Raw genomic sequence first — 25790 nt, 5'->3', positions numbered from 1 at the left:
GACGATAACATCGGCCACGTTCCAGACAGACTATTTGTCACCCAGACTCTCCACGCACATACTGTGACTTTTGTAGCATGTATTTCTGTTCTACATCATGTGATAAATCTGGCTCCATTGTAAAATTCCCATTGTCATGTCAGGCTAAATGAATAACATACACGATACTTCAAAAGCCGTCACCAAAAATTTCAAGTCCATCCTCAGCGGGGGGTGCCTTCGCTAATATATACCACGCCTTCTGGACGTGTGTTAGGAGGAGGGGGGTCTGTTTTTCTGGTATTTGGGCTCCTTGGAGAATTTCTTTACTTGTGTAAAAGGCATTTCCTCCTCAGTGATATCCAGCTGCATAAGACCTCCCCAGTCCCCGCTAGTTTCCTGGACAGAGCTCATCAGATAGAGCTGCTTGTCAGAAGACTGCAGAGCAATCTGGACAGCTGTCCACTCCTCATCTCCTCCATCTTCTCTTACTTCATAAACTTCCCCTCTCTAAGTCTTTATCTCTCTCTTCCCCTGCTTATAAACAGTCAGTCTCCTCAAGAGGAACAAAATCTGGATTTCTGTCACCATCTGCCTGTTCCCAGCTCCGTGTCAGCCCGTCTTGTCGAGATCTTACTTTGTCGCTTGCTCAGAGCTTTGTCTGAGCCGACGCTCCTGGACACAGGCTAAGGGAAGACTTCAAGGAAGAAGAAAAGGAGACAACCGGGAAAGATGAAGGTTCTTCAGACGGTTCTTCTTCTTCTATGTCTCCGAATGGGACAGTCGCGTAAGTTTATGACTTTTCCATGTTTATGTCTATTAATATGTAGCTGTGATATATACAGAGTATACACTCACCCCGGTTCCTGTACACATTGCGGTTGAAAATCTAATTTCCTTATCTCAAACACACACTTCGTTAAAGAAGATTCTTACCCAAAGAGCCTACAATCTACTCTACGTTCCGTGTATGTTCATCACATCTCCATTCACCCTTTGTCTGGGTTAATCTGGTGGGAATAAGGGCTGAAAAACTAAAAAAGTCGTGGTGGAAATAAGTTAATACTTGTCTCGTTGTGGGACTACTAGTTCTGGTACTACTACTTCCACCATCATATGCCAGCTAGAAGACTCTGTATATTCCACTTGAAGAGCGTTGATGGGAATTGAGGTACAAAGTAGTTCATTTTTGGAAGATTTAGAAGGCAGTAAGATTCTTTTTTTTAAATATGGTTTTGATTTGTAGTGACTCCCGGGACTTGTAGTTCACACGATCTTGTGAGTGATAAGTTGTTTAATCTTGAGTTAAATCATCCCACAATTTTGGACGGATGATTTCCCTCAAGCAGAAGAAATACCCAGGGACCATGCTATGCACGAAAACAGATGGTTGTTAGTTTGGGAGGAATTTTTTAGACTGTAAAAGCAAAAACAGGAACTAAATACTTTAAATTGAGAACATGAAAGTTTGGTGACCTTTATGAGCAATTTTGTGGCTTCAACTTTTTGACATATGTGACACAGAGCTACTATTCGCTTGTTTCTAAGGACATCATCTAGTGAGGTCGACTGCTAAGAAATCAAGATGATTTGTGTTTTAAAAGTCATCAGCATCACTCTTCATGGGTGATGGAAGAATTTAAACCTGTGATCTCCAACCTTTCACCCGCCAGATGCTGCAAAACTATTTCTCTCTTTATACTTTGATAGCTTTGCAAAAGGTTTGTGAGCCACTGATTGGGTGAACGGTCTGTAATCATGGTGGACGATCCCTTTGATCCAGACATTAAACCCAATTTGGAGTAATGAAGACATCAATGTCTAAAATTGGTGGTACCCAACAAAAAAAAACAACTAATTTTATAAGGTCTGGCAGCTAATTACACTCCTTCTCTAGAGCAACTAAAGCTAGTCATGCATATGATATACCAGTCGGCCAAACACTTAGCCGGGCTGCCCGTTTATGTGTTTCCAGTATGAAGAGAGGAAGTCTCTCCCAGACACCTCTGATGGAGGTATATCTATTCTGGAGACAATCGGGTCATGCGTGGTAAAATACCTTTTTCACACTCTCCCACCATAGACATCAGATGGTTATCCATGCAGTTGGATCAACATTTGCCATTTCTGGCTATTTCAGGAGATTTGGCAAACAACTTAATGTAATGTAAACATTGGTAGGTGGCCAGATATAAGTGACCATCTTCAAGAAGAAAGAGAAGTTGAGGTTTTTTGGATTATCAGTCTACCTGGACCATGAAGAATAGTCTACTCCAATGTTCATGATGATGTATAGGAGCTCTGCAGGTTCATGCCGTGTCCAGGGTTGTATTGGGGTTAAAAAGTGCATGCTCTAGTAGCTTGGCTCCTAAAATCTTTAATATACCAAAAAGGGGTTGCCTTTATATTCTTCCAATAAAAAAAACAAAAAAACAACACCTAACCAATGATAATGCAACTTAGCGTCTTCATTTCTATAAAGAATAACAACTTAAATGTTCATATTACATCCAATTACAGAGAAAGGACAATGTTTAATGTTCTCACATCTCCAGCAATCTTCATCCCTGTAAAGACTATTATTCAAAATGGCCGACTCTAAACTCTATCATTGTCATTACCAGCGAAGGCAAATCAGAACGGCCAGTTCACTCTTATACCATTTGCGCCAGTGTGTTTTTATAATTTTATATAAGCAGGGATGTTGTACCAATTTTGTCAGTATAACCATTCAGAAGTTTGGATATTGCATATGGTCCCTGTACTAGTTTTGTGAAGCTTGAAGAACATGAAATGTGTCTTACGACATCTATATCTGTATTATATAACTTTCCAATGACCAGAAAACCACAAAGTAATATTATAGGACAATTTTATAACCGTATTGATGTTAATGGGCTTTCTTTCTTTTACTGGTTCTTGACCTTGCTCCCCTAAATGATTTTTGGGCATCTATTACTCACATGATTTTCAAGTTCATAAACCAACTACGCCAAAGTTCTATTTAATTTCTGCTCAACCATGGTCTTCTCCTTGTTCGTTGTCAATAGGAATGATAATGATCTAACCATCCTTGTGTCACATGCTTAAAGGGTCATTCCCATCTGATTGGTAGAGGTTTCACCTTGGAAGCCCTACATATTGCCAGAATAGACCTTCATGCCCTATGAAACTTATACAGAGCAGATGTTTTCCATCATTAGATGTGGAGGGCGGTGGAATGAAGTGAGGACTTTGGTGTGAGAACTGTGATGATGTCCTTTAAGTGTTGCCAGCATTGTATGCGGCAGTGGTCATGTGTGGTTTTGTTCGTGTATTCTCTATAGTGTGGATTTCACTGTCACATTTAGCAGCCAAGTCCTACAGAAACACAGGATGCGACCACAAATAATAAACAGCTTGTCCGAAATGGCCCTCCATTTCCTGTTGACTCGAAAACATTGTATACCATTATACGGTATGAGATTTTTTTTCTTTTTTTAACTTAAGTAGTTGCTATAAATAGTATACCATGTTATGTACAGTACTTCTTCCTCTGAGATCAACACTTGGGTACGGTTATGTTAACCAAATGATGTGTAAAGAGCAGCTATTTAAAGGGAACTTTAAAAATGTAATCTGCAGAAGGTATGTTATAGAGCAGGATGAGCTGAGCAGATAGGACACTATGTACAATCTGCAGGCAGCATGTTATAGAGCAGGAGGAGCTGAGCAGATTGTACATAGTGTCCTATCTGCAGGCAGTGTGTTATAGAGCAAGATCAGAGGAGCTTATTGTACACTGTGTTCTATCTGCATGCAGCATATTATAGAGCAAGATGAGTGGAGTATGTAGTACATATAGTCCTACCTGAAGACAGAATGTTATACAGCAGGATGAGTTAAGAAGATTGTATATAGGCTGCCTACAGATAGGAAACTATATAATCTGTATATGTATAATCTGCCCAGTTCCTTCTTCTCTGTTACATTGCACCTGCAGATAGGACACTATGTACAATCTGCTCAGCTCCTCCTGCTCTATAACATGGTTCCTACAGACAAGACACTATGTATAATCTGCTCAGTCCCTCCTGCTCTATAACATGCTGCCTGCAGCTAGGACCATATGTATGATCTGCTCAGATCCCTCTGCTGTATAACATGCTGCCTGCAGATAGAACTCAATAAGCAATCTGCTCAGTTCCACATGCTCTATAACATGCTGCCTGCAGATAGGACACTATGTACAATCCACTCAGCTCCTCCTTCTCTGTAACATGCTGCTTGCAATCTGCTCTGCTCCACCTGCTATGCAACATTTTACAGGACTGGAGATAGGACATGTAGTACAGGCCCCCCCAAGTCCCTCTTACATATTATGGAAAGGGTATGAAAGTGATAATTCTGAAAGTCAGACCATGAGTAGTAGTTCTGTACGCTGTCAAAAAAGAAGTGCTAATTTCCCCTAATCTTGGCCAATATAATGTTTTTTTCATGTATTAATATGCACTTCAAGATGATCTCCAATGAACAGAAAACCAAGAATAGCGCCAATCTTATCCCCTGGATGAGTATGGTATTACAAATTAGCCTTGTTCTAGTATCTAGCCTCTTAATTCAGATTTTTGGGAATTTAGCTCCTATATTCAATCGTCCAATAAAACTTCAATTCTCAGTCATTCATAATTTTATACTCAAGAGGACCCTTTAAGAATTAATAAAAAAACAAACAAAATGAATCTAGAAGAATATGTTCCAACAACTGGAGAAATATGAGGTCAAATAGGTTCCATCTGTGTTACAAGAGGTGAATGTGACATCATTAGACAAGATTGTTGTTGGCCGTGACTGATACATAACAGTAAGGAGAGGATATGGAGGAGGGAGCGACACGCTGGAGCCGACACCAACTTTAATTCGGCTGTAATTAATCAAATCATGTCAAAGTGTGTTCTCTGAGTTCTCCAGCAGATGTGAGTGAGGAAGGAAGGTCGTCCTCATTCACTTCTTTAGACCCCAGCACAATGGAAAGTTGTATTCTGTCTATTGCGGATGGACTGTACTTTAGGGACAAGTTGTACTTCACGGAAAAGCAGGGGTGTAGAGCTGCAGTTCCTTAACATGTCTAAAAACCTCTGTGTCCCATAGAAGCCATCAATCATGTAGTGGGTTGAGCCACTTGCCTCAGGCAGCACCAACTGCAGCAAGATCGGGTGGCAGCATCATCAGGGACACCGTCACCTGCTATAAAGCATAAATTGAAAGCTAAACATATTGTCTCTTCATACCAGGTGTCGGTATGGGTGTGAGACATTGCATGGAGAACCCAATTACTAAAAAAAAAGCACCACAGATCGGCAGAGAGGACCCATGAGCTTTTATTAATCAAAGTCTAGCAAATCTACAAACATTAGAGTCTGCTAACATCATGTTGTAGAGAAAAGCCTTGTGATTTACAACATACCTTTATTATTACTATCCATTATGCTATTTCCATGATATTTCCAGTTTAATCCATATGCTAATGAGGCACTTGGTGCCCTGCCTTTTTTCCAGTGTCCTGCCTTTTTTTCCAGTGCCCCCCCATGCCCTTCCCTCTTCTTCCAGTGCCCCCCATGCTTCTCACAAGACAAATCTCCTGTTCATCTGACGTAAAAGGGACATCTCCGGTCACCAAATGCCTTATTAGCATATAGATTAAAATGGGAAGTTCTCACAAACACCTTAATGGACAGAAATAATTAAGGCAGTTTTGAAATCAGAGTGAAACAACATGGTGCCAGCGTTTAATAATGCCTGGAGGAAGTTGTAGACTACTTTAAGACCTTTAGGTGTGGAGAACATTTAATACTCTTCCTGTATCCACTGCATAAAGGATCAATGACTGACCAATAAAAGACCACAAAACCGGGAGGGGGGCTGTGGTACACTGTGCATAGAGGATAGTGGGTTTTTTTTTGAACAATTCCTTTAAACACATAGATAGATAGATAGATAGATAGATAGATAGATAGATAGATAGATATGAGATAGATAGATATGAGATAGATAGATATGAGATAGATAGATAGATATGAGATAGATAGATAGATATGAGATAGATAGATATGAGATAGATAGATATGAGATAGATAGATAGATGATAGATATGAAATAGATAGATAGATATGAAATAGATAGATATGAAATAGATAGATATGAGATAGATAGATATGAGATAGATATGAGATAGATAGATAGATATGAAATAGATAGATATGAAATAGATAGATATGAAATAGATAGATATGAAATAGATAGATAATATGAAAGGATCAGGGAATCATTGACATGCTATCTAGTGTAACAATATACATTAAAATAATACAAGGCCATATACTATAACTATATAATTTAGTACTATGTCATATAATACATGGTCTCAGAGGCCTATATCTTCCTCTGTATCATATAGACTATGACAACTTGGCGACAAGGAGTATAGCGGAGTTTACAGCCCGGAGAAACTTGTTCCAAGTGCCGCGTCTGACCGTCTGCCTGGCTCCATCCTGTTAACATTTACTTGGGGTTGAAGTGCTCTTCCATCCTGTCTCTAGCTCAGCTCTGAGGATTGGGACTCGCAGCCCCGGAGCAGACCCTTAGCGCTTACAGTTCCTGAGTCTTACAGTACATAAGGGCTTGGTTATCCTTTACATAAGAACTAAAATGTCCAGGTTGATCTCCTACTCCTTTGGACAATACTTGTAGAATAATTTTGAGCAACTTCTAGAATCTTGAGGTGTTGGGTTAGAGTATTACATGAAGGGCATCACCCTCATAGGTTCCTAGTAAGAAGTATTTATTTTCCAGCATTGGCCTTTGAACAGAATACAGACTAGTACTTACCTTGAGCCTGTAGACTCTGGGGCAGTAGACACAGGATGTCATAAAATTTCCTGTCTCGAGAGACTGGGCAACGACTGGGGATATGTTTTCCTACAGAACAATAGCACGGTGCTGACTCCTATCATTTATTTAGTTTTTTGGCAGTATTCGGGGATACAACACTTTATGTTGGCCACCACCAGTCTAACTGGTGAGAGTATTCAGTAGTTTGGAGAAGGCATCGGCACACTCATCCATCTTGCTGCACCACCTTCCAGATGCCACCATTTACTTGAGTATAGTAGTTGGCCAACCACCAAAAAGGTGAGGAAACCCAGATGTTTCCTTATGTCCCACAGATTTATCTAGAGGCAGTGGACATGCTCACCCATCTATATACCACTTTCCCACCACAACCATTTGTTGGTCCTCCGGCCAATCCAACAGCTGTGGTTTCCTCATCTCATGTGAACATGTATATTGTGTCTATAGTCATTTACAGGAGCAGGAAGACACGTCCTATGGTAGAGCTCAGTAGGACCACCAGTGGTTGTATGTTATCAATCTAAAGTTTTTGTTCTATCCAATGCCTCAATTTCTTTTCCATGTTACTTTGCAGCATCTCATACTTTATTACAATGTTTGTACACTTGTAATGCTTTCCTCACGTTGTGTTTCGAGATCTCAGACTGAACCCAACTGAGATCTCCATTCTTGGAGTTGTTTTGCTGATTGGTTCTTGGCTCTGGGGAGACGCTGAGACGCGTCATGCCGGAGGAGGGGTGACTGTATTTATTTTTGCTTCCAGAGAACTTCCCTTTTTTGCATTTTCCTCCCTATCTGATCCACCGAGCGCCTCTGTCCAGGCACCCGCCTGTGCGGCTTTATCTGATAATGACATAATGTGGTGCCAGCTGGCCTGAGGGTGACGCAGGGAGACTGGCCCCGCTACTTCCCTTCCCTGCCACTAGGGCCGCCAACCTACACCCTCCTCTTTGACCATGACGGTTGTGTGTTAGAAAAGTAAAAGTAGGATAATTTAGTAGGAAATTCTTTTTTTTTATGCAGTTTACTAGAAAGGACGCGCGCCATGCTGAGTCAGTGTAGGATGTAGCTTCATGAAGCAAGCAAGTACAGCGAGGAGAAGCAAGCTGGGAGGTTGTGTAAGAAGCCAGTCTGGTCCATCCAGATAAGGCTTGTTTTTTAGTACTGACAGGAAGCCCTGCACAATAGTGACTACTCTGGTCTGTGACCCACTACGGGGTTTGGATGGGAGCCCCAGTCATTAATTAAACCTCCTATTAATCCAGTGCTGAGCTTCCGTGTGTCCATCCTCACCCCTGTTAGAAGGAAGTTGCCCACACATCCAGAGGGCAGGATGCTATTTTTACTATACGTCTGACTGAAGAACACGTGGTGACACACAGGGGAACTCCAGCGCCCTTACATTGTCCCACCTGCTGTTGAGTGACACACTAGGACTCGGCTGTAAGTCAGTGACTGGTCACAGCAACAAAGGAAGAACCAGCCGGCTCAACGCAACCGCCATACAATACTGATATATCACCGGCTAGGAAAGAAGTACAACCACAACAGTATAAATTATAGGGTCGGTGGTGGAGTTGAGACTGGGGACACCACTGACTACCCAAAAGAGGGATGAACAAATCTATTCCATCACCTATTTGTAAATGCTCCATGTTTTTGAAAGTCCATTTGATTTATTTTCCATCGCTGATCCATGAGGGTATTTGAGATATCGTCCAATCTGATATTGATGACCTACATTAAACACATCCTCAATATTTATGCCCTTTAAGATCTTAGAAATCTCCAACCAAAGTAGAAGGAAGTAAAGTCCCAGTGTGTGCAGAGGGTCTTCACAGTGGTCCTAACTTACTGTATAGGTTATGACTAACTGATCATTTGTGGTCCGATTTTTGGGATCCACCTTCATTTACCTCTATGGGGACAGGCAAAGATAGACGATATTTGCCTATCCACTCACAAAGTGACAGCGTACTCAGGATCAGAGGGGATCCCAGTGCTCGGACCCTCGCTGTTCATGTATCCTGTGTATGGGGGAGTCATGTTCTTATATTCCTTCTGATTTCTGCCTCATTGCATGGATTTTTTTGGTAATATGATCAATTTTTGTCCTAATATTCTTATTCCAGTTCCAGTGTCCCTGTGTGAACCACAAAGTGATGAAAGCGATAACCCGGTCTACGACGCCATGGCCAAACATTCCCTCACCGTGAAGGGCTGCATAGGGAAGTTTTCCCACCAAGAGGTTTACGTGCTCAATGTTCAGTTCACAGACAAGAATTCAGTGAGTATCTGAGTATCTGTGTGTCCACTACATATCTGTCATATACAGCATAAAATGTCCCTGATATTGAAATCCATACACCATACAAGGTTGGTATATCACCAATTATTAATAGCACCAGCAGCTTATACCGTATTGTGCCTTCCTATTATGAAGCCTCTGAGATGCCACTTATGCAGAGATGAACCAGGTCAGCACCATCTGACTGAAGTGATGAGTGAAAATAAAAGTTTTTAGGCACTTAGTGGAGCATACAGAATATAGTGGTATGATCTCAGCACTGTATGGTGGTGTCATTTGTGCACTATTAGGTGATACTATTTTTGCATTGCATAGCGGAATTATTTGTCAACTGTACGGACATACTCTCTTAGCACCTCATGGTGGTATTGTATGGAGGTACTATTTTATGGTATTTGGTGGTATTATTTGTGGACTGTATGAAAACGCTGGCAGCACCAGTTTTCTGGGACACTTTGCAAGTAAATACATGTGCAAACTGCTTGTACATGTATTTATGAAGCGTTTGCGCCAGTTGTGTGTTGCGGCTGCACTGTGACTGCCGCAACACAAAACTGTGCACCTAAAGGGGTGTTTCGGTGCGGATTTGCACCAGCTGCCACATTTATGTCGGAAGTCCCGACATAATTGTGCAGCACTCCCGTTAAACTGAGTGAAAAAAACTGGGTGCACTCAGTGTAAGTGCTATCAGGGCATGCAGGGTGCACCAGATTAATGAAGACTGTGCGCCGGTCTTTAATAATGGTGGTACTATTTGTGCACTGCATGATGGTATCATTTGTAAGGTGCATGTGGATACTATTTGTGCACTGCGTGGTACTACTATTTGTAGAGAGTGTATAGAGATCCTATTCTAAAACTTTGTGCCCTGAGTGCACTTTACAATCTGTGCACTGCTCTGTAGGGAGGTACTATCATGTGTATGATGGTACTATTTGTGCACTGCGTGATGGTATCATTTGTAAGGTGTATGTGGATACTATTTGTGCACTGCATGGTACTACTATTTGTAGAGTGTATAGAGATCCTATTCTAAAACTTTGTGCCCTGAGTGCACTTTACAATCTGTGCACTGTTCTGTAGGGAGGTACTATTGTTGAGCAATGAAGGCTGATACTATTTATAATGTATGGTAAAATAATTGTGACATATTAGTGACAGTATAGGCCACTATATAGTAGTATTGTTTAGCTACTCCGAAGGAGATATTTATGGATACAGTGTGGTGGAAGTATCTCTCTATATAATATATTTTTCAGCACAAGTCCCCCAGTCTTGGTTTTTTAGAACCTATTTCCTAACAGTTCCTCTGCTTTGTTTACATGGATCTGAGGAGTATATAGAGCAGAGGGTATAGTGCGTTGGGTGGGGGAAAGAGACCATTCTTGGCTGAGAGAAGAATTACTGGAAATGCAGCTTAAGTTACCGTCTTAATTCAGTTCAGGGGAAACAATGTCTGAAACTTCACTGGATAAAATTAGAAAATGAGTCGATTCACCAGGCGGCATCATTATGGGCGACACTATGTCGTTACTGGATGCAAATCTCTGGGTCATTCTAGTGACAAAACTCCCTCCTTTGTAAATGGTCGGAAAACCCCTGGGCTCTCTGCTCCAGCAAGTCCTGGACAAATCACACTTCATGGACCAGACTTCTCCTTCTGACAATCCTTCTGCTTGTGTACCCGGCGCCTCACTTGTACATTTCGTAATGTTAAGTGAAAACAAATGTTTTGGCTGCAACAAAGGAGGCCCAAATCAGGGACTGCTTAAAACACAACTTTGGTTCTCTACAGAGAATATTGCACAGAGGCTTACACTCTAATTCCTGGAATACATTTTAGGGTCATTATTATAGCTTATTGACTGCTGCACCACCAATGTTTTTACCAATCCAAACAGGTCAGAACCATGGATAAGAAATATCATTTGTTTCAAGTAAAAAAGAGAGCTCCCTCTAGTGTTGGCTGCAGGCAGAAAGAATACAAAATCAATCCGTGGCCGCAGTGGTCATATGCCATACTACTGGCACTATGGCACAGCACTAAGCAGTGATGCCAGTAAGATACTTACAAATTTAGTGTGTTCTGTGTAGGGGTCTATGCAGGGGAGGCTTAAATATCCCGTTATTACTAAGGCTCGGGACACTCGCCACAGAACATACCATGCTCCAGATTGTAAACCCACAGCAGGGATCATGTTTTTATTTTTGTTTTAAAACCTTTTCAGCAATTTAGAATTTTTTGAGACCTTGTTTTACCCCTCATTTATTAAGCTTTAGTATGCGTGCCAGTTTTTTGGCTCAGTGGGTAGCACTACAGTCTTGCAGCGCTGGTGTCCTGGGTTCAAATCCCATCCAGGTCAACATCTGCAAAGAGTTTGTATGTTCTCTCCGTGTTTGCGTGGGTTTCCTCCAGGTCCTCCGGTTTCCTCCCACACTCCAAAAACATACTGGTAGGTTGATTAGATTGTGATCCCCTTTGGGACAGTGAGTAATTTGGCAAGCTCTGTGCAGCTCTGTGTGCGCTATATAATGAATAATTTATTATTATTAAATAAAAGTCCCAAACTTGCAACTTTTTGTGATTTTGGTTAGTCTGACTCCAGTGTGATACAGATTATGACTGATGTATGATGCGTTATTCTTGATAAAAGTCAGTACAAGGGATTTTGAAACGTGGATGTTTCTTTTAAAGTGGGATTCAGCTCCATGAGGTATAGGATTTTGAAACATTGAAGATAAATGATATAGCCAGGAAAGCCTGACTATACAGTATCAGTTATACACAGATGGAGCTTCAGGAACATGGGGGAAGGTCACAGGAAGCATCTGATGCACCCACAGATGGACGGGAGGATGTGTGACAGGGACCTTTACCAGCTATTTCAATTTTAAGAGGCATGAAAGATAAATTCTATTTCAGAGAGCAAAGTTTTCTCAATTACACAGTAGGCGCAAGATGGGGCCAAGATATCAACACCTACTCTGTGGGTGCTGCTCCAGTCAATTTATTGCAGTCTCCCCATCACTCCCTGCTCAGGTCTCTTTCTGTTCCTTCTTTCTGCAGTCTCCCAATCATTTCTTGCTCCGGTCTGTCTCTTCTCCAACTTCCTGCAGTCTCCCCATCACTCCCTGCTCTGGTCTCTCTATTTTCCATCTACCTGCAGTCCCCCAAACATTACTTGATCCTCTATTCTAATCTTTCCTGCAGTCTCCCCATCATTCCCTTGGTCTCTTCTACACCGTTTTGTAATCTCTCCAACATTCTGATCTTCCTCTTCTCCACCTTCCTGCAGTCTCCCCATCCTTCCTTGCTCCGGTTGCTTTAGCCTGCCCCACTACAAATACTTGTATATGCAGATCTTTTTCCACAAATCAATAATCCGAATATGCAATAAATATATTTCTTATCATTTTCACAGATCCTACAGCTAGAGATCTCCAGAGACAGTCTGGATGAGAAGATAACAGAGACACCTCCAGTGATCATTGTAACTACAAACCCTGGGGTGTACTTATTTATCACCGGCAGCGCCATCAATTATCCAGTCACCCTTCAAGTACGTATAAGACTAATGACAGGACCCTCATAACAGGAACAGTCAGGGGCAAGGACTATGCAGTAAGATACTGACAGGACCCCCATAACAGAGGCAAGGACTAGGCAGCAGGATACTGACAGGACCCCCATAACAGAGGAAAGGACTAGGGAGCAGGATACTGACAGGACCCCATAACAGAGGAAAGGACTAGGCATCAGGATACTGACAGGACCCCCATAACAGAGGTAAGGACTAGGCAGCAGGATACTGACAGGACCTCATAACAGAGGAAAGGACTAGGCAGCAGGATACTGACAGGACCTCATAACAGAGGCAAGGATTAGGCAGCAGGATACTGACAGGACCCCATAACAGAGGCAAGGCCTAGGCAGCAGGATACTGACAGGACCCCCATAACAGAGGTAAGGACTAGGCAGCAGGATACTGACAGGACCCCATAACAGAGGCAAGGCCTAGGCAGCAGGATACTGACAGGACCCCCATAACAGAGGCAAGGACTAGGCAGCAGGATACTGACAGGACCCCCATAACAGAGGAAAGGACTAGGAATCAGGTTACTTACTGGACCCCCATAACAGAGGTAAGGACTAAGCAGCAGAACCCCATAACAGAGGCAAGGAAGGCAGCAGGATACTGACTGGACGCTCACAACATGCTGCATTTACTGCATAAAGTGGCCATGAGTTAACTATTTCTCTATTTGACTCTTTTCATCAGTATTCAAATTATGCAATGACATCGTCTGATGATAAGCCAAACTGGAACATTTCCCAAGTAAATTTGCCAGGAAATAGCGAGGAACTTCTTCAGTGGGCAAAAGCCAACTACTTAGAAGTGACTTTCTTTGCTGAACTGCAGAATCCAAAGAAAGTTTACCTGGACCTGAAGAAGGGTGAGCTGTATATTATGTAGATATATTCATGTAATCAAACCAACCTGCTTGGGGCTAAGCTAGGAGGTGGGCAGCCTTGAAAGTTGATTTAACGAAAACAAAAACCTGAATCTACTTACTGGAGTTAATTTCAGTTCTCCAAAATGCAGCCTAAATGTAAATGACCTCATATAGGGTTTACACAGTAGAGTTTCAATATTCGCAGATGATACTGAGTTCTGTAAAGTAATTTACAGAGGAAGATAGTAGAATATTAGAGAGGGAGACTTCATTACAATGTATGAATATCTCAATGGACAGTAGAGAGAGCTTTCCAAAGATCTTTTTCTACCAAGGCATCCGGCCAGGAGAAGGAGGCATCCTCTACACTAGACAGGGATTCTTTAGTGTAAAAGCAGTGAGACACTTGAACTCTGTCACAAGGTGTTGTAATGGCTGATAATTTGAACATGTTCAAGAGGGGCCTGGATTCCTTTCTGGGGATCAATAATATCACATCTTATGGGAATAAAACTTTTGTAAGTAGTTTCTGTTAATCCAAATCCACCTAAGGGGTCAGGAAGGAATTTTTCCCTACTTTGGGCCAGTGGGCATGAGCATTGAAAGGTTTATGCCTTCCTTGGTATCATCACTGTAATTAATAGGTTGGACTGGATGGACAGATGTATTTTTCTAATCTTTTTTACTCCAATACTATGAATTAATCAATTAACTCACCACCAGTTCAAAATTCAGTGTTCCTTGGGGCAATCAGGTAAAAAAGGGGCTCGCTTTACATCAACCTCTAGGAAGTGAACCCTAATAGCCTTCATAATAGGATGTCTTCTGTTAGACCTCTGGAAACCCTACTAACCTATGCTAGAGCCCAAACCCACCGTAAGATTCTCTGGTACTCCCCTGTGCCCATCCAAGTATAATATTTTTTTCTAAACCACAAGGTTCAATGCAGAGGAATTGGCTAATCATTTTTCTTTGTGTTACATGATGGCTTATTTCTATAGACAAAACTGGACCAGAGACATGTGAGCTACAGCAGAACTTCCACGCTACAAACATTCTCCAAGTAGAGTACCCCATTGTGGACATCCAGACGTGTGTCGTCCCGAATGAAGAACCTGTAAAAAATGTCTACATTGTACATATCACCCATCAACACCCTCAACCAAGGTACACTGCATTCATTTCCGGTTAATGCACATTAGGGTTACTTTGTGCGATTTAAGGGACTGATCATCTAATGAACAAGCCAGACATCAGGCAGCTTTGTAATATGTATAGTTAACCTTAGGACCCTGATCCAGAGGTAAAGGCTGCTGGTTTGATTTACATTTATGTATGTTATATGTAAGAGCTTTCATTGCTGGTCACCATCAAGCGAGAAACACTGTTTGTAGTCTGTTACCATAGTGATATATAGCATAGCATAGGAGTTGTATTCACAACAGTGCAAGCTTCTTGTTATGTAATGAATTATTCTTTCTTGTTCTTTGCAGTCATGTAATAGATATTAATGTGACCATCAACAATGGACCTTGTGATAAGCCGCCCACTGTCTATCTTAAGAGCGAGGAAGGCTACAGCTGGAACATCTATAATCAGGACATTGGTATATCGGTATGTTAATAAGAAGATGTCTCTTTTTGGGTTATACACATGGGGTTGTGTATGTAGCCATGAAATTACTTGTTTTTACAGAGAAATGCTGCTTGATTGGATTGTCGCATTGTGAAGCATTGGTTTTAGGGAAAAAATATATATTCTCATTCATGTCAAGGGACATTTTGACCATTAACAACAGGCCTAGGACTGAGTTTGTAGAATTCTGCTCCTAAAGTGGTGTTCCGATGCCGATCCGGAACATGTGCCACATTTATCACTGCATTTTGCATGTTACAGATGCACCAAAAATAGTTGTTGCAATCTTCCCGAGCAGTGCAGGGTGCGCCAGATTAATGAAGACCGTGCACCAGTATTCAGGGTAAATATGGGCACATTGACCCAGTAGCTGTCATAAATTGAAGTTCTAGTTGGTCTCCACCATCGAACCTTCTAGCTTGTTAAACTCTAAACTAAATCTGAGGAATTGGTTGTCTGGAAGGTAAAAGAGAGGCCTCAGATGCACCCTATGCCTTGTACTTTTTGAACTTTATATGTGGGCACTACCTTTATATTGCTATTATATGTACTTTACACCTCCAAATATCAGGAACACATTGCCTCTTTGGCAATGAGCTTAAGTTGTGAAGAAATAGGTAAATGTGTGAAGTTTTCTTATTATAAGGGAGTGACTGGCTTGGCTGTCTCCTTAACTCTAAAGACCACTGAAGAAGGTGATGCCATGTGTGTCCATCTCCGAAATGGAGTCAAATAGGGCCGGAGTTCTAAAGGTGAAGATCAGCGCCAGTAGCACGTCTACAAACATGAATCCATTCCTACCCAACCAAGTGGACTATGCTCATACAAAAATGAAATCTTTGAACCGAAGAAGATAAAACATTTTAAACTTTTGACCTTTTTTCTAGGCCTCTGGCAATTCCACACTGAATAATTTTATGATACCTGCCAATGTTCTGCCTGATTCTAAAGAAGAACTTATTGAAACCGCTAGACGTAATGGTGGTGCGGAGCTGAAAAGCATATCCTATCTGCACGTCTCTGACGCCAGCTATGTGCATCTTCCCGTTTCTTGTGGTAAGGACAAAACCTATTATTATTCATCATAGCTGGAGCTAGCCTTTCTTGCACCTGATGACCCAGGCAAATAAGCTTTGCCTCTTACCGTGCCCATGCACTGCTCTTCGAGGACTTTACCATCCATGAGGCGTTTCACTAAAGGGACTTTGACTCGCAATACGATAATCAGAGAAATTATCGGGAACAAGTTTTCCTAGGTTTCCTAACAATGTAGTAATGCAGGTTATCTGCTCCCCAGAAAGGGGGAGGAAGGATTGTATAGTCCACCCAATATGGTCCTATGTAAACAAATGCAAATGATCAGCGATCAACATGTGCTTGATCATTGCTCATCTCTGCATGTAAAATTATGTAGTAGTCATTTTAATCGTTACTAGTGTAATGCATGGACAGGACAAGTCTATTGAGTAGTCCAGGTTGTGCTTAATTATAACTGGTTGTGTATAGTCATGTAACACTGAATGTAAGAAATTGGGTCAGATTTACTTACCCGGTCCGTTCGCGATCCAGCGGCGCGTTCTCTGCGGTGGATTCGGGTCCGGCCGGGATTCATCAAGGCAGTTCCTCCGACGTCCACCAGGTGGCGCTGCTGCGCTGAAGTTCCCTGAAATGCACTGAAGTTCACGATCCTATCCTGGATGAAGGTGAGTGCAAGCTCCGCAAAACAATTTCCTCTTTTAAATGCGGCGGTTTTTCCGAATCCGTCGGGTTTTCGTTTGGCCAAGCCCCCCCATTTCCGTCGCGTGCATGCCGGTGCGCCACAATCCGATCGCGTGCGCCAAAATCCCGGGGCAATTCAAGTACAATCGGCGCAAATCGGAAATATTCGGGTAACACGTCGGGAAAACACGAATCGGGCCCTTAGTAAATGACCCCCATAGTCTTGAATTGAGACTAGACTACTTGTTGGACTAGAAAGGGGTTGCCAGAGTTTTAAAATGTTTCCCTGTCCCCAGGAAAGGGGGATGACAAGCTGAAAGGTGAAGGTCCTACTCATGGGAACCCCACATTCACGAGACCTGGACACTCAGCAATCCGGAGTACAGGGGGTCCAACTCTTACTAATGGGTGGAATGGCAGGATGAGCTTGGGTCCTGTAGCTCCATTCAAAAGTACAGGGGTGTGGAAATGGCTAAACACAGTGCTCAAAGACAGTGAGTAGGGTGCTGGATATACTGATAGTCTCAGTAATTTCTGACACTCCTACACTGTTGAATGGAGCAATAGGACAAGCATAGGTGAGAACAGGACCCCCATTCTCCAGGTTGCTGGGGGTCCCTTTCTCATTCTCAAGGGTGGTCCAAGATCACTGCTCACCTTTCCTGTGGATAGGGTATGACCAGAAAACTTAAGGTGACTTAGCAAATATTAATCTTGTTAGTTTTCAGTGTGGTAATGTAAAAGCTCTTTAATAAGATTCCTTTCTTCAGTATATAATCTATAGGTGCAGGATCTTTTGAATAAGGCATCAGATCCCTCCTTCCATGCTAGGAGTCTCTTCTAAATCATATATTGACGGTGATGTGGGGCATTTCCAATATCAGGAAATTAGGGATATTGCTTTGGAGAAGAGCTGTAAGACAAGCTTTACCCAATTATTGTGGTCATCATGTGTACAAGGCGGAGTATGACCATAACTGGCATTGGTTGGGTCTCAGAAGCTCCACTTCAGTCATTGTTTTCGTTTGGGTGGACAATCTGGATGGGGGGGATATATCATGTTGCCCAAAGTATTCAGGTAGCTAATGGATGCCCCGTTCCAGTAAATTGTGTGTTTTTGTATATTGCTTTTGACTTTTGAAATCTTAATTTTTTTTCTTTAGTGACTGAAGTTCCAAAAGAAATACCTCAGGAACCAGAGGACCTTTGCTTGAACCTGCTGCACTCTAGCCTTTACTCCATGTGCAATGAGGAACGACTGATCATATCCATGAGCAAAGAAGTCATGAAGGTAAAAGATTTTTTGGAATGAGTTGTAATTCCAGGAAGAACGCGAAGCGGATATGGTGGGAGTGCAGGGCTCAGTTTCTGGATTGTATACATTGATAGCGATTTGTTGGAGATTCATTATTGTTCATTGTTGGATGTTTCAGGTGTGTAATCTCCAGAGTCTTGACGATATCTCTTTTGAGGAGAGAGGAGGAGAGTGCACGGCTAAAACCGCAAAAGACCATATCGTGTTGTCAACATCCAAGACGGAGTGTATGAGCTTTGCAAATGGGAACAAGATAATCAACAAAGTGAGTGAAAACTGCACCAAACTTTTATTTCTTTCTGAGACCCCAGGTCTCCATCCAGGAACGGCCTCAGAGCACCTAGAGTGCCTCAACCACTAGACCTTTACCAAGCAAAGTCCCCCTTGAACTGGTTGGCAGCTGAAAAAACTAAGGGTGAAGACACACGTGGCGTTTTTAGGCCGTTTTTGGGCCGTTTTTAGTTAGTGCGTTTTCAGATCGTAAAAAACGCATGCATTTTTGAAAACGCATGCGTTTTTGACAGGTTTGATCAATTATCTTAATTCAAACTGGTCAAAAACGCATGCGTTTTTTACGATCTAAAAACGGCCCAAAAACGACCTAAAAACGCCACGTGTGTCTTCACCCTAAGGCTGCATTCAGACGACAGTATGAAAACGGCCGTATGGTACCTGTTCCGTACCGTTTGTTTACGGATTACATGTGGTCACATTCATTTCAATGGACAATACGACCAATATGACCATTTATGTTGCCGTTGTTAACACCATTCGGTACAGTACCGTGTACTAGCCATATAAAAATATAGAGCATGTCCTAATTTTTCCCGTATTTCAGTTCCATATGCCCTAGAAGTCTATGGGGACGTATAAAATACGCGTTACATACGTGCTGCATACGGATGAAAAACGTCACGTATATACGGGCTAATATGGCACGGAAATACGGGACTGGAGAAATCACACGTTCATGTGAAGGCAGCCTAATACGGGGGTCTAGTTTAGATACTGATGACTTTCTAGTAGCCGATTGGTGGAAGTCCAACACCCGGACTCTGCACCAATCTGTTTTAAGCAGCCACCACACACAAAAATGGGGGCTGCAGTTCACCATCATGGCCTCTCTACAAGTGATGGAGCCGTCTGCCCTCTGTTCTGTCCTGATTTGACTTCTGACTGGCTTGCAACAACTAATAGTTGCAGTGTTCATGGTGAGATTAGTTATGACTGCTGCGCCATTATATGCTTCAGACTTTAGTCACCATCTTTCTTATATAACATGTTTTAATATTTTTGTACAATTATTTTTTTCTTTAGTTATACGTAAGACGGGGTGACCTCATCATTTTTGAAGTAAGTAAGATAATATAAAGATAAGAACTAATATTATTTCATTGTATTTTCAGTTTTACACATGCATGCATTATTTTGAATGGCTCTAGTTTTTGCTTGGATATAGAACAGAATGTAGAAGATTTATAAATGTGATGTATTTTTTAGAATACAATTATGTGCGAGATTCCAACAATCAAAGTAGAAGTATTTCAAAGCCCTGACTTCACCTTGCCCACCAAGATATTTGATGCTGACAAGGTCACCTACGTGCAGGTAAGTTCTGTGGGACTAGGATACTTACTGGAGATTGGAATCCAATCATGTGTGTGGTGATATGGGGTATGTACATAGTGGTATAGCTATTGCCATCCAAGCAGCAAAAAATTTCGAGGGTCCAATAGTCACTGGGACTATTTTTTTTTCTTTAGCTACAATTATAAAAACCATTCCGATTTACAGGATTACGTATAAGATAGGTTCCTTGAGTTTGTATTTAAGTTGAATTTGTATGCAAGTCGGAACTATATATTTTATAGTTGTAGCTCCAGACAAAAAATGTTTTTGTCCCAATGACAATTGGGTTTTCAAAAATTTTTGCTGTAATGGGAACTAGGATTATCAATAAAGCTTCATTACAGACATTTTACAGCTGATCATTGCAGTCTGGGACTATAGTAACATCCAGAGAGGTCACCAGAGGTCACAGTGGGCAGAGAGGTCTGTCTTTAACTAGGGGTCGTCAGTAAGTCGGGTGTCCTCAAGTAGGGGACTGCCTGTACTTTAAAGCAAACCTAGAACCTATTATGTGTGTGCCTGCATAACGTAACTGTGACCGACTTTTATTTTTCACTGTCCCTCTACTAGGTGGACACTTCCTTATTCATCCGGTCAGTGAGCAAGTGCGACTTATTGGTGGGCGATAAGACTCTGATACTGAACAAAAGCCGACCTCAAGTTATGATGAATTATTTATCCTGGATATTTAACACAGAAGGATTATCACTGCCAGAAACAGATTCTGCCAAACTCAGCTGTGAATTCTGCTATGGATATGATATCCCGCTGGTGAGTTCTGACATATAAGAAAGTGGTGACAGTCAAACTTGGACCAAGGTGCCAAAGGTGGTGCAAAGACTCCCCTGTGGCTCTTCTTTGGCAGTAGAAGAAAGTTCTGCTTAGAATTCCTGATTATTTCTATATGATATAATAGAGAACACCCCCAGCTCTCATAGTAAAGTAAAAAGCAGGGTCAGATTTGGGTAAGATGGGCCTACCAGAGGTGGTGTTTTGGGATTCCACCCTCCATCCATAAAATATCTGTAGAATGTATCCTCAATAAGATATAATAATCCATATTATTTGTGAATCAGCCTATTAGTAGACCATAGTGTCCAGTGATTGCTCCATTGACTTTCTAATGGATTTGTCTTCTGCTGGATTTTTTGGCCCATTATAAAAGTGGTGGCTGGGGGTGGGGGGTTTCAGTGGTTGGATCCCTAGATATTCCCTATCTTGTAGATTTACCGTACTTTTCAGACTATATGGCGCACTAAAAATCCTTTGATTTTCTCAGAAATCAAAGGTGCGCCTTATAGTCCAGTGCGCCTTATATGTGAACCGTACTTGCAGACAACATGCCTTAAACTGTGCACAGGTCTGCCACCTGCTGGTCATTCACCCTTATAATCAGGAGCGCATTATACTCCGGTGCGCCTTATATATGAACCTAGACGTTTTAGCAGGCATTTATTGATGGTGCGCCTTATACTCCGGTGCGCCTTATAGTCCGAAAAATACTGCAAGTCATTGCAGTTTAGGTTGTAGAACCAGGAATCTATTAGGAGCTTCAAAATATGCAGATGTCCCCATCGTCAGAGTTTACCGTGGTCGTACAATTCCATTGTATTTACGTCCTTCTCGTTATATTCCTACCCTAGGACTGCTGCGTGTACGAGTCATTGGATGTAACCATTGTCAACAGGTCTAACCCTAAAAGTAAGTGAAAACCAACAACTCCAAAACTTCTTACCCAATGATTTCCTTTAAGTTTTGAGTACAAGTTATAACCAAGATTCTACTGTAACAGGTCAATGAGGTTTTTCTTCTGATAACACTTATTCAGTACTGTGTACCAGCAATCCATTCACATGGGGAACAGGAAGGGGGAGTTTGCTGTGGATCCTAGCACGTTATATATTTTTATATAGGACAGCTTTGTGAGGATAACCAGCAAAAAAGTCTGTTGCAAATTGTCAACATCATTGACTGAAGAACCCAATTTGACGTTGTATCTGGGATCAGAATTACTGACTTTACCCTAAGAGAGGAGGCAGGACTGCGCTTCCTCAGCTCCCCAGGGTCCAGTGATGTCACCGGCAGGGAGCAGTCAGCACAAGGGCTACGGCTGCCCTCAGGAAGCAGTGTGTGCTGACCCCAGTACGTGGGGAATGGGGAGATGTGAGGGCAGGAAGGAAGCAACCAGAAGCCAAAATAAACACAAGGCTATTGGAAAGGAGAAGGGGAAGAGACACCGAATACTCATCAGGCAGGGAGGGCGAGAGGGCCATGGTGCCAGAGAGATAAGCAGTTTGGCAGCATGTAACATGGATAACATGCCAAATACATACAGCAGGAACAGAAATGTAGAAAACATGTGCATTTGGGATCGTCACAAGATGTTGAGTAAAATAGAAAAAAAATAAAAAACAGGTCCCTAATGTTGTGTCTCTTCAGCCCGAGGCCTCGGCATGGAGTCTGTCCTTGGAATCACGTTTGGAGCATTCCTGATCGGAGCATTGCTTACTGCCGCCCTGTGGTTCATCTATACCCGCACACGTGAGTACACTATAAGAGCGCTTAGCCCATGTCATCTCATCCATCAAAACATTTTAATGCATAAAGAAAACAAAATATTGTTCTATCATTCATGGCAAGGAGACATATAACATTCTGCATATCGGCAGGCAGCATGGGATAGAGCAAGAGAAGCTGAGCAGATTGTTTATAGTGTCCTGTCTGCAGACGGCATGTTGTAGGGAAGGAGGAGCTGAGCAGATTGTACATAGTGTCCTATCTGCAGGCAGCATGTTATAGAGCAGGAGGAGCTGAGCAGATTGTACATAGTGTCCTATCTGCAGGCAGCATGCTATAGAGCAGGAGGAGCTGAGCAGATTGTACATAGTGTCCTATATGCAGGCAGCATGCTATAGAGCAAGAGGAGCTGAGCAGATTGTACATAGAGTCCTATCTGCAGACAGCATGCTATAGAGCAAGAGGAGCTGAGCAGATTGTACATAGTGTCCTATCTGCAGGCAGCATGCTATAGAGCAGGAGGAGCTGAGCAGATTGTACATAGTGTCCTATGTAAAGCCAGCATGTTATAGAGCAGAAATAGCTAGCAGATTGAATATAGTATATTAAAGTACAAGAGAAGCAAAGCATATTGTACAAAGTGGCCTATCTGCAGGCAGCATGTTATAGGAGCCAAGCGTGCAACACATTAAGATTGTTATAATGTTATAGAGGAGGAAGAGCTGAGTAGATTGCACATAGTGTCCCAACTTCATACAGCATGTTATAGAGCAGGAAGAAATAAACAGCTAGTTCATAGTGTCCTGAGGAGAAAAGATCAAATCAATTATCTGTCCTTAAGTACGTTCTCCTTCGATTTCATCACTGTAGGCTCCTCTTTTAAGATGCAACCGGTTCCAACCCTGCCTGGAGGTTCTGAGAGCAGCAGCACAAACCACAGTATCGACAGCACACAAAGCACCCCCTGCAGCACCAGCAGCCGAGCATAACCGTGGAGAGGACCCCCATAAGGACCACGCTATACAGGAGGCACAAAGGACTGTGCCCAATCACCTTATGAAGCTGGGAGGGTCTTCAAGATGACCCCTTATGTCTCTGCTATCTGAAAATCAAAAATTGGGGAAAATCCATCTAAAGCTGATTATGGACACGGACATAAGACCAGCTAGTATTTAATGGTCAACAAACCAAAGGAGACGGTTTCCTTCAGAAGGAATAGGACGGTTACAACGGGACCGGTCTGATAAACATGGACAGTTCCAGTTATTAATGTTTTTTATTAAGCTACATAACCAACGTGACTATAAACCTCTCAATCCAACCTACACTATTCGCTTTTACATATCATAAGACTTGACAATCGTTTGCAGCAGTAGGAACAACACTTTACGTCAATGCCATAAAGCAGGTATGGAGGTGCCTCGTAGAGGCCGATGGACTATCCATAGTGTATATTGTAGCAAATGACAAATACCTCAGGAACATTTGGAAATTTCAAAATGCCCGACCATCGCCAAGACCCTCTCACAAATTCTTTGACCCATACGGGTGTAAGTACCTTCTGGGTCAAGGAGACGAGGCGTTTTGGGTCAGGGACCTCCTTCCTTATAGAAGGTGTTAACCTGTGCATGGTCATGGCAATACCCACACCCATTACAATGGTTACATTGGTGGTCTGTCCCATGTCCCCATGCTTTACACTGCCGCTCTGCTTCTGCGGTGTATATGCACAAGCTCACCATCAGGTATATATACATCCCTGTGTTTTTATCTACACCAGGCATAGCATTTACACTCCAAACTATAGCGGGATATACATTTTACCTCCATTTATACACCCTATAAGTAGGCCTACTAATGCGCAGATCTCAGATTTTACCAGTCTGTAAAAAAAAAAATTATCAGTGTTTTTAATTTATTTATTTTTACTATGTAAAAGTTGTATGTTTGTTGATAGTACAGAATTTTCTATGCCTGGAGCTATACCGTGACATGTGCAATGCAGATAAGCCTCAAATATCAAAAAGTTCTAAGGAAACCAATCAAAACTGAGCTTTAATTTCTCAAATGGCTCTAGTAAAATGTAAGCTGTGCTGTAATTGGTTGCTAGGAACAACAAAAGAGAGATTTACTATTTGACCAATTTGCCAGACTGGGCCTTGGGTATCCAATCACAGTGCAGCGTCACTGATTGACGGTTGTCACGGCTAATAAGACCAGTCTGTTTGGCTGTTTTGATAACTGAGGCCTAGAATTTTTCATAGGAACCAATAAGATTCCAGCTTGTATTTTCCAAACTGCATCTGAAATATAAAAGCTGAAATTTGATTGGTTGAATAAAAAACATCTCTTTAGCGTAGACAAAGTAAGGTCTATGATGCTGTCTAAAAGAAAAACTGTCATCCATAGCAGCCAATCACAACACAGCTTTCACTTTTCGAGTGGCATTATATGTGCAATTTGATTGGTTGATACGAGCAACTACAGTATTTCTCTTAGACAGTTTATGCCGATTTTGTCACAAGTCATGGTTTAGTTCTAGCCCAAAAGGTTGGATTCATGTATTTACCAGTCTTGTTACCTTTGTATAGATATTATAATTATTGGGGTCATGATGGCTGCTTATTACGGCTCCGGCTGTAAAGAGATTTGACAACGGTTGTACATATTTATTAAAGGCATTGTATTATTTGTAAGATGTAGAAATATATGTTTGACTGTATTTGAATATTTGTCTTATATATGTTGGTTGTTGGTACATTATATATTGTCCAGACCCCCAAAGTTGCACATCCATTACTAGAGAAACAAATCTCATAGTGCACAATAAATACAACACTAATAATAATCCTTTATTTATATTGCGACTACAGATTATGCAGCGCTGCACAAAGCTTCCCAAAACAGTCCCTGTCCCCATGGGGCTCCCAATCTAAACAACCTATCAGTATGTTTGGGAGTGTGGGAGGAAACTGGAGGACCTGGAGGAAACCCATGCAAACATGGAGAGAACATACAAACTCTTTGCAGATGTTGACCTGGGTGGGATTTGAACCCAGGACCCCAGCGCTGCAAGGCTGTAGTGCTTACCACTCAGCCACCGTGCCTCCCTTACTAAGACATCCAACCTACATGACTAAGATATAAGCTACCCCCATACACCCGGGAGCAGACATCTGCCGGTAAAAGTACAATTATTCATTATTCAGTCATTTCTTCCATATGGTATCCAGTGTGATGTCCTCGGCTCCTCCATCACACCCGGATATAATGGTCACAACCACATTATCAGCAACGTTATGTACAAAGTGTAACATCCAAATAAAGATTCTTATTCAATAA

At 42.0% G+C, this 25790-nt stretch overlaps 1 protein-coding gene and 1 long non-coding RNA gene across 3 annotated transcripts in view; one reads left to right on the top strand and one right to left on the bottom strand.

Moving 5' to 3' along the window:
* Positions 1-25790, bottom strand: part of LOC140077198 (uncharacterized) — a 74555-nt gene that overhangs the window by 36644 nt on the left and 12121 nt on the right. The window lies entirely within an intron of this gene.
* On the top strand, positions 325-25790 carry ENG (endoglin). Of its 2 annotated transcripts, none has more exons than XM_072124167.1 (15): positions 325-766; positions 9003-9157; positions 12601-12738; positions 13459-13633; positions 14635-14800; positions 15127-15247; positions 16156-16324; positions 18151-18278; positions 18421-18567; positions 19620-19655; positions 19803-19910; positions 20502-20702; positions 21575-21632; positions 22371-22472; positions 23333-25790. In XM_072124167.1, the coding sequence occupies exons 1-15, from the start codon at positions 712-714 to the stop codon at positions 23365-23367; spliced, it is 1794 nt and encodes a 597-aa protein (XP_071980268.1). In that variant the 5' UTR covers positions 325-711; the 3' UTR covers positions 23368-25790. The 2 variants fall into 2 exon arrangements, with proteins under 2 accessions (XP_071980268.1, XP_071980267.1); XM_072124166.1 differs by having other exon boundaries at positions 326-766; positions 23319-25790.

The sequence above is a fragment of the Engystomops pustulosus genome, chromosome 9, assembly GCF_040894005.1.
Source record: "Engystomops pustulosus chromosome 9, aEngPut4.maternal, whole genome shotgun sequence".
NCBI classification, from domain to species: Eukaryota; Metazoa; Chordata; class Amphibia; order Anura; family Leptodactylidae; genus Engystomops; species Engystomops pustulosus.
This window is presented reverse-complemented; position numbering and strand designations above follow the sequence as displayed.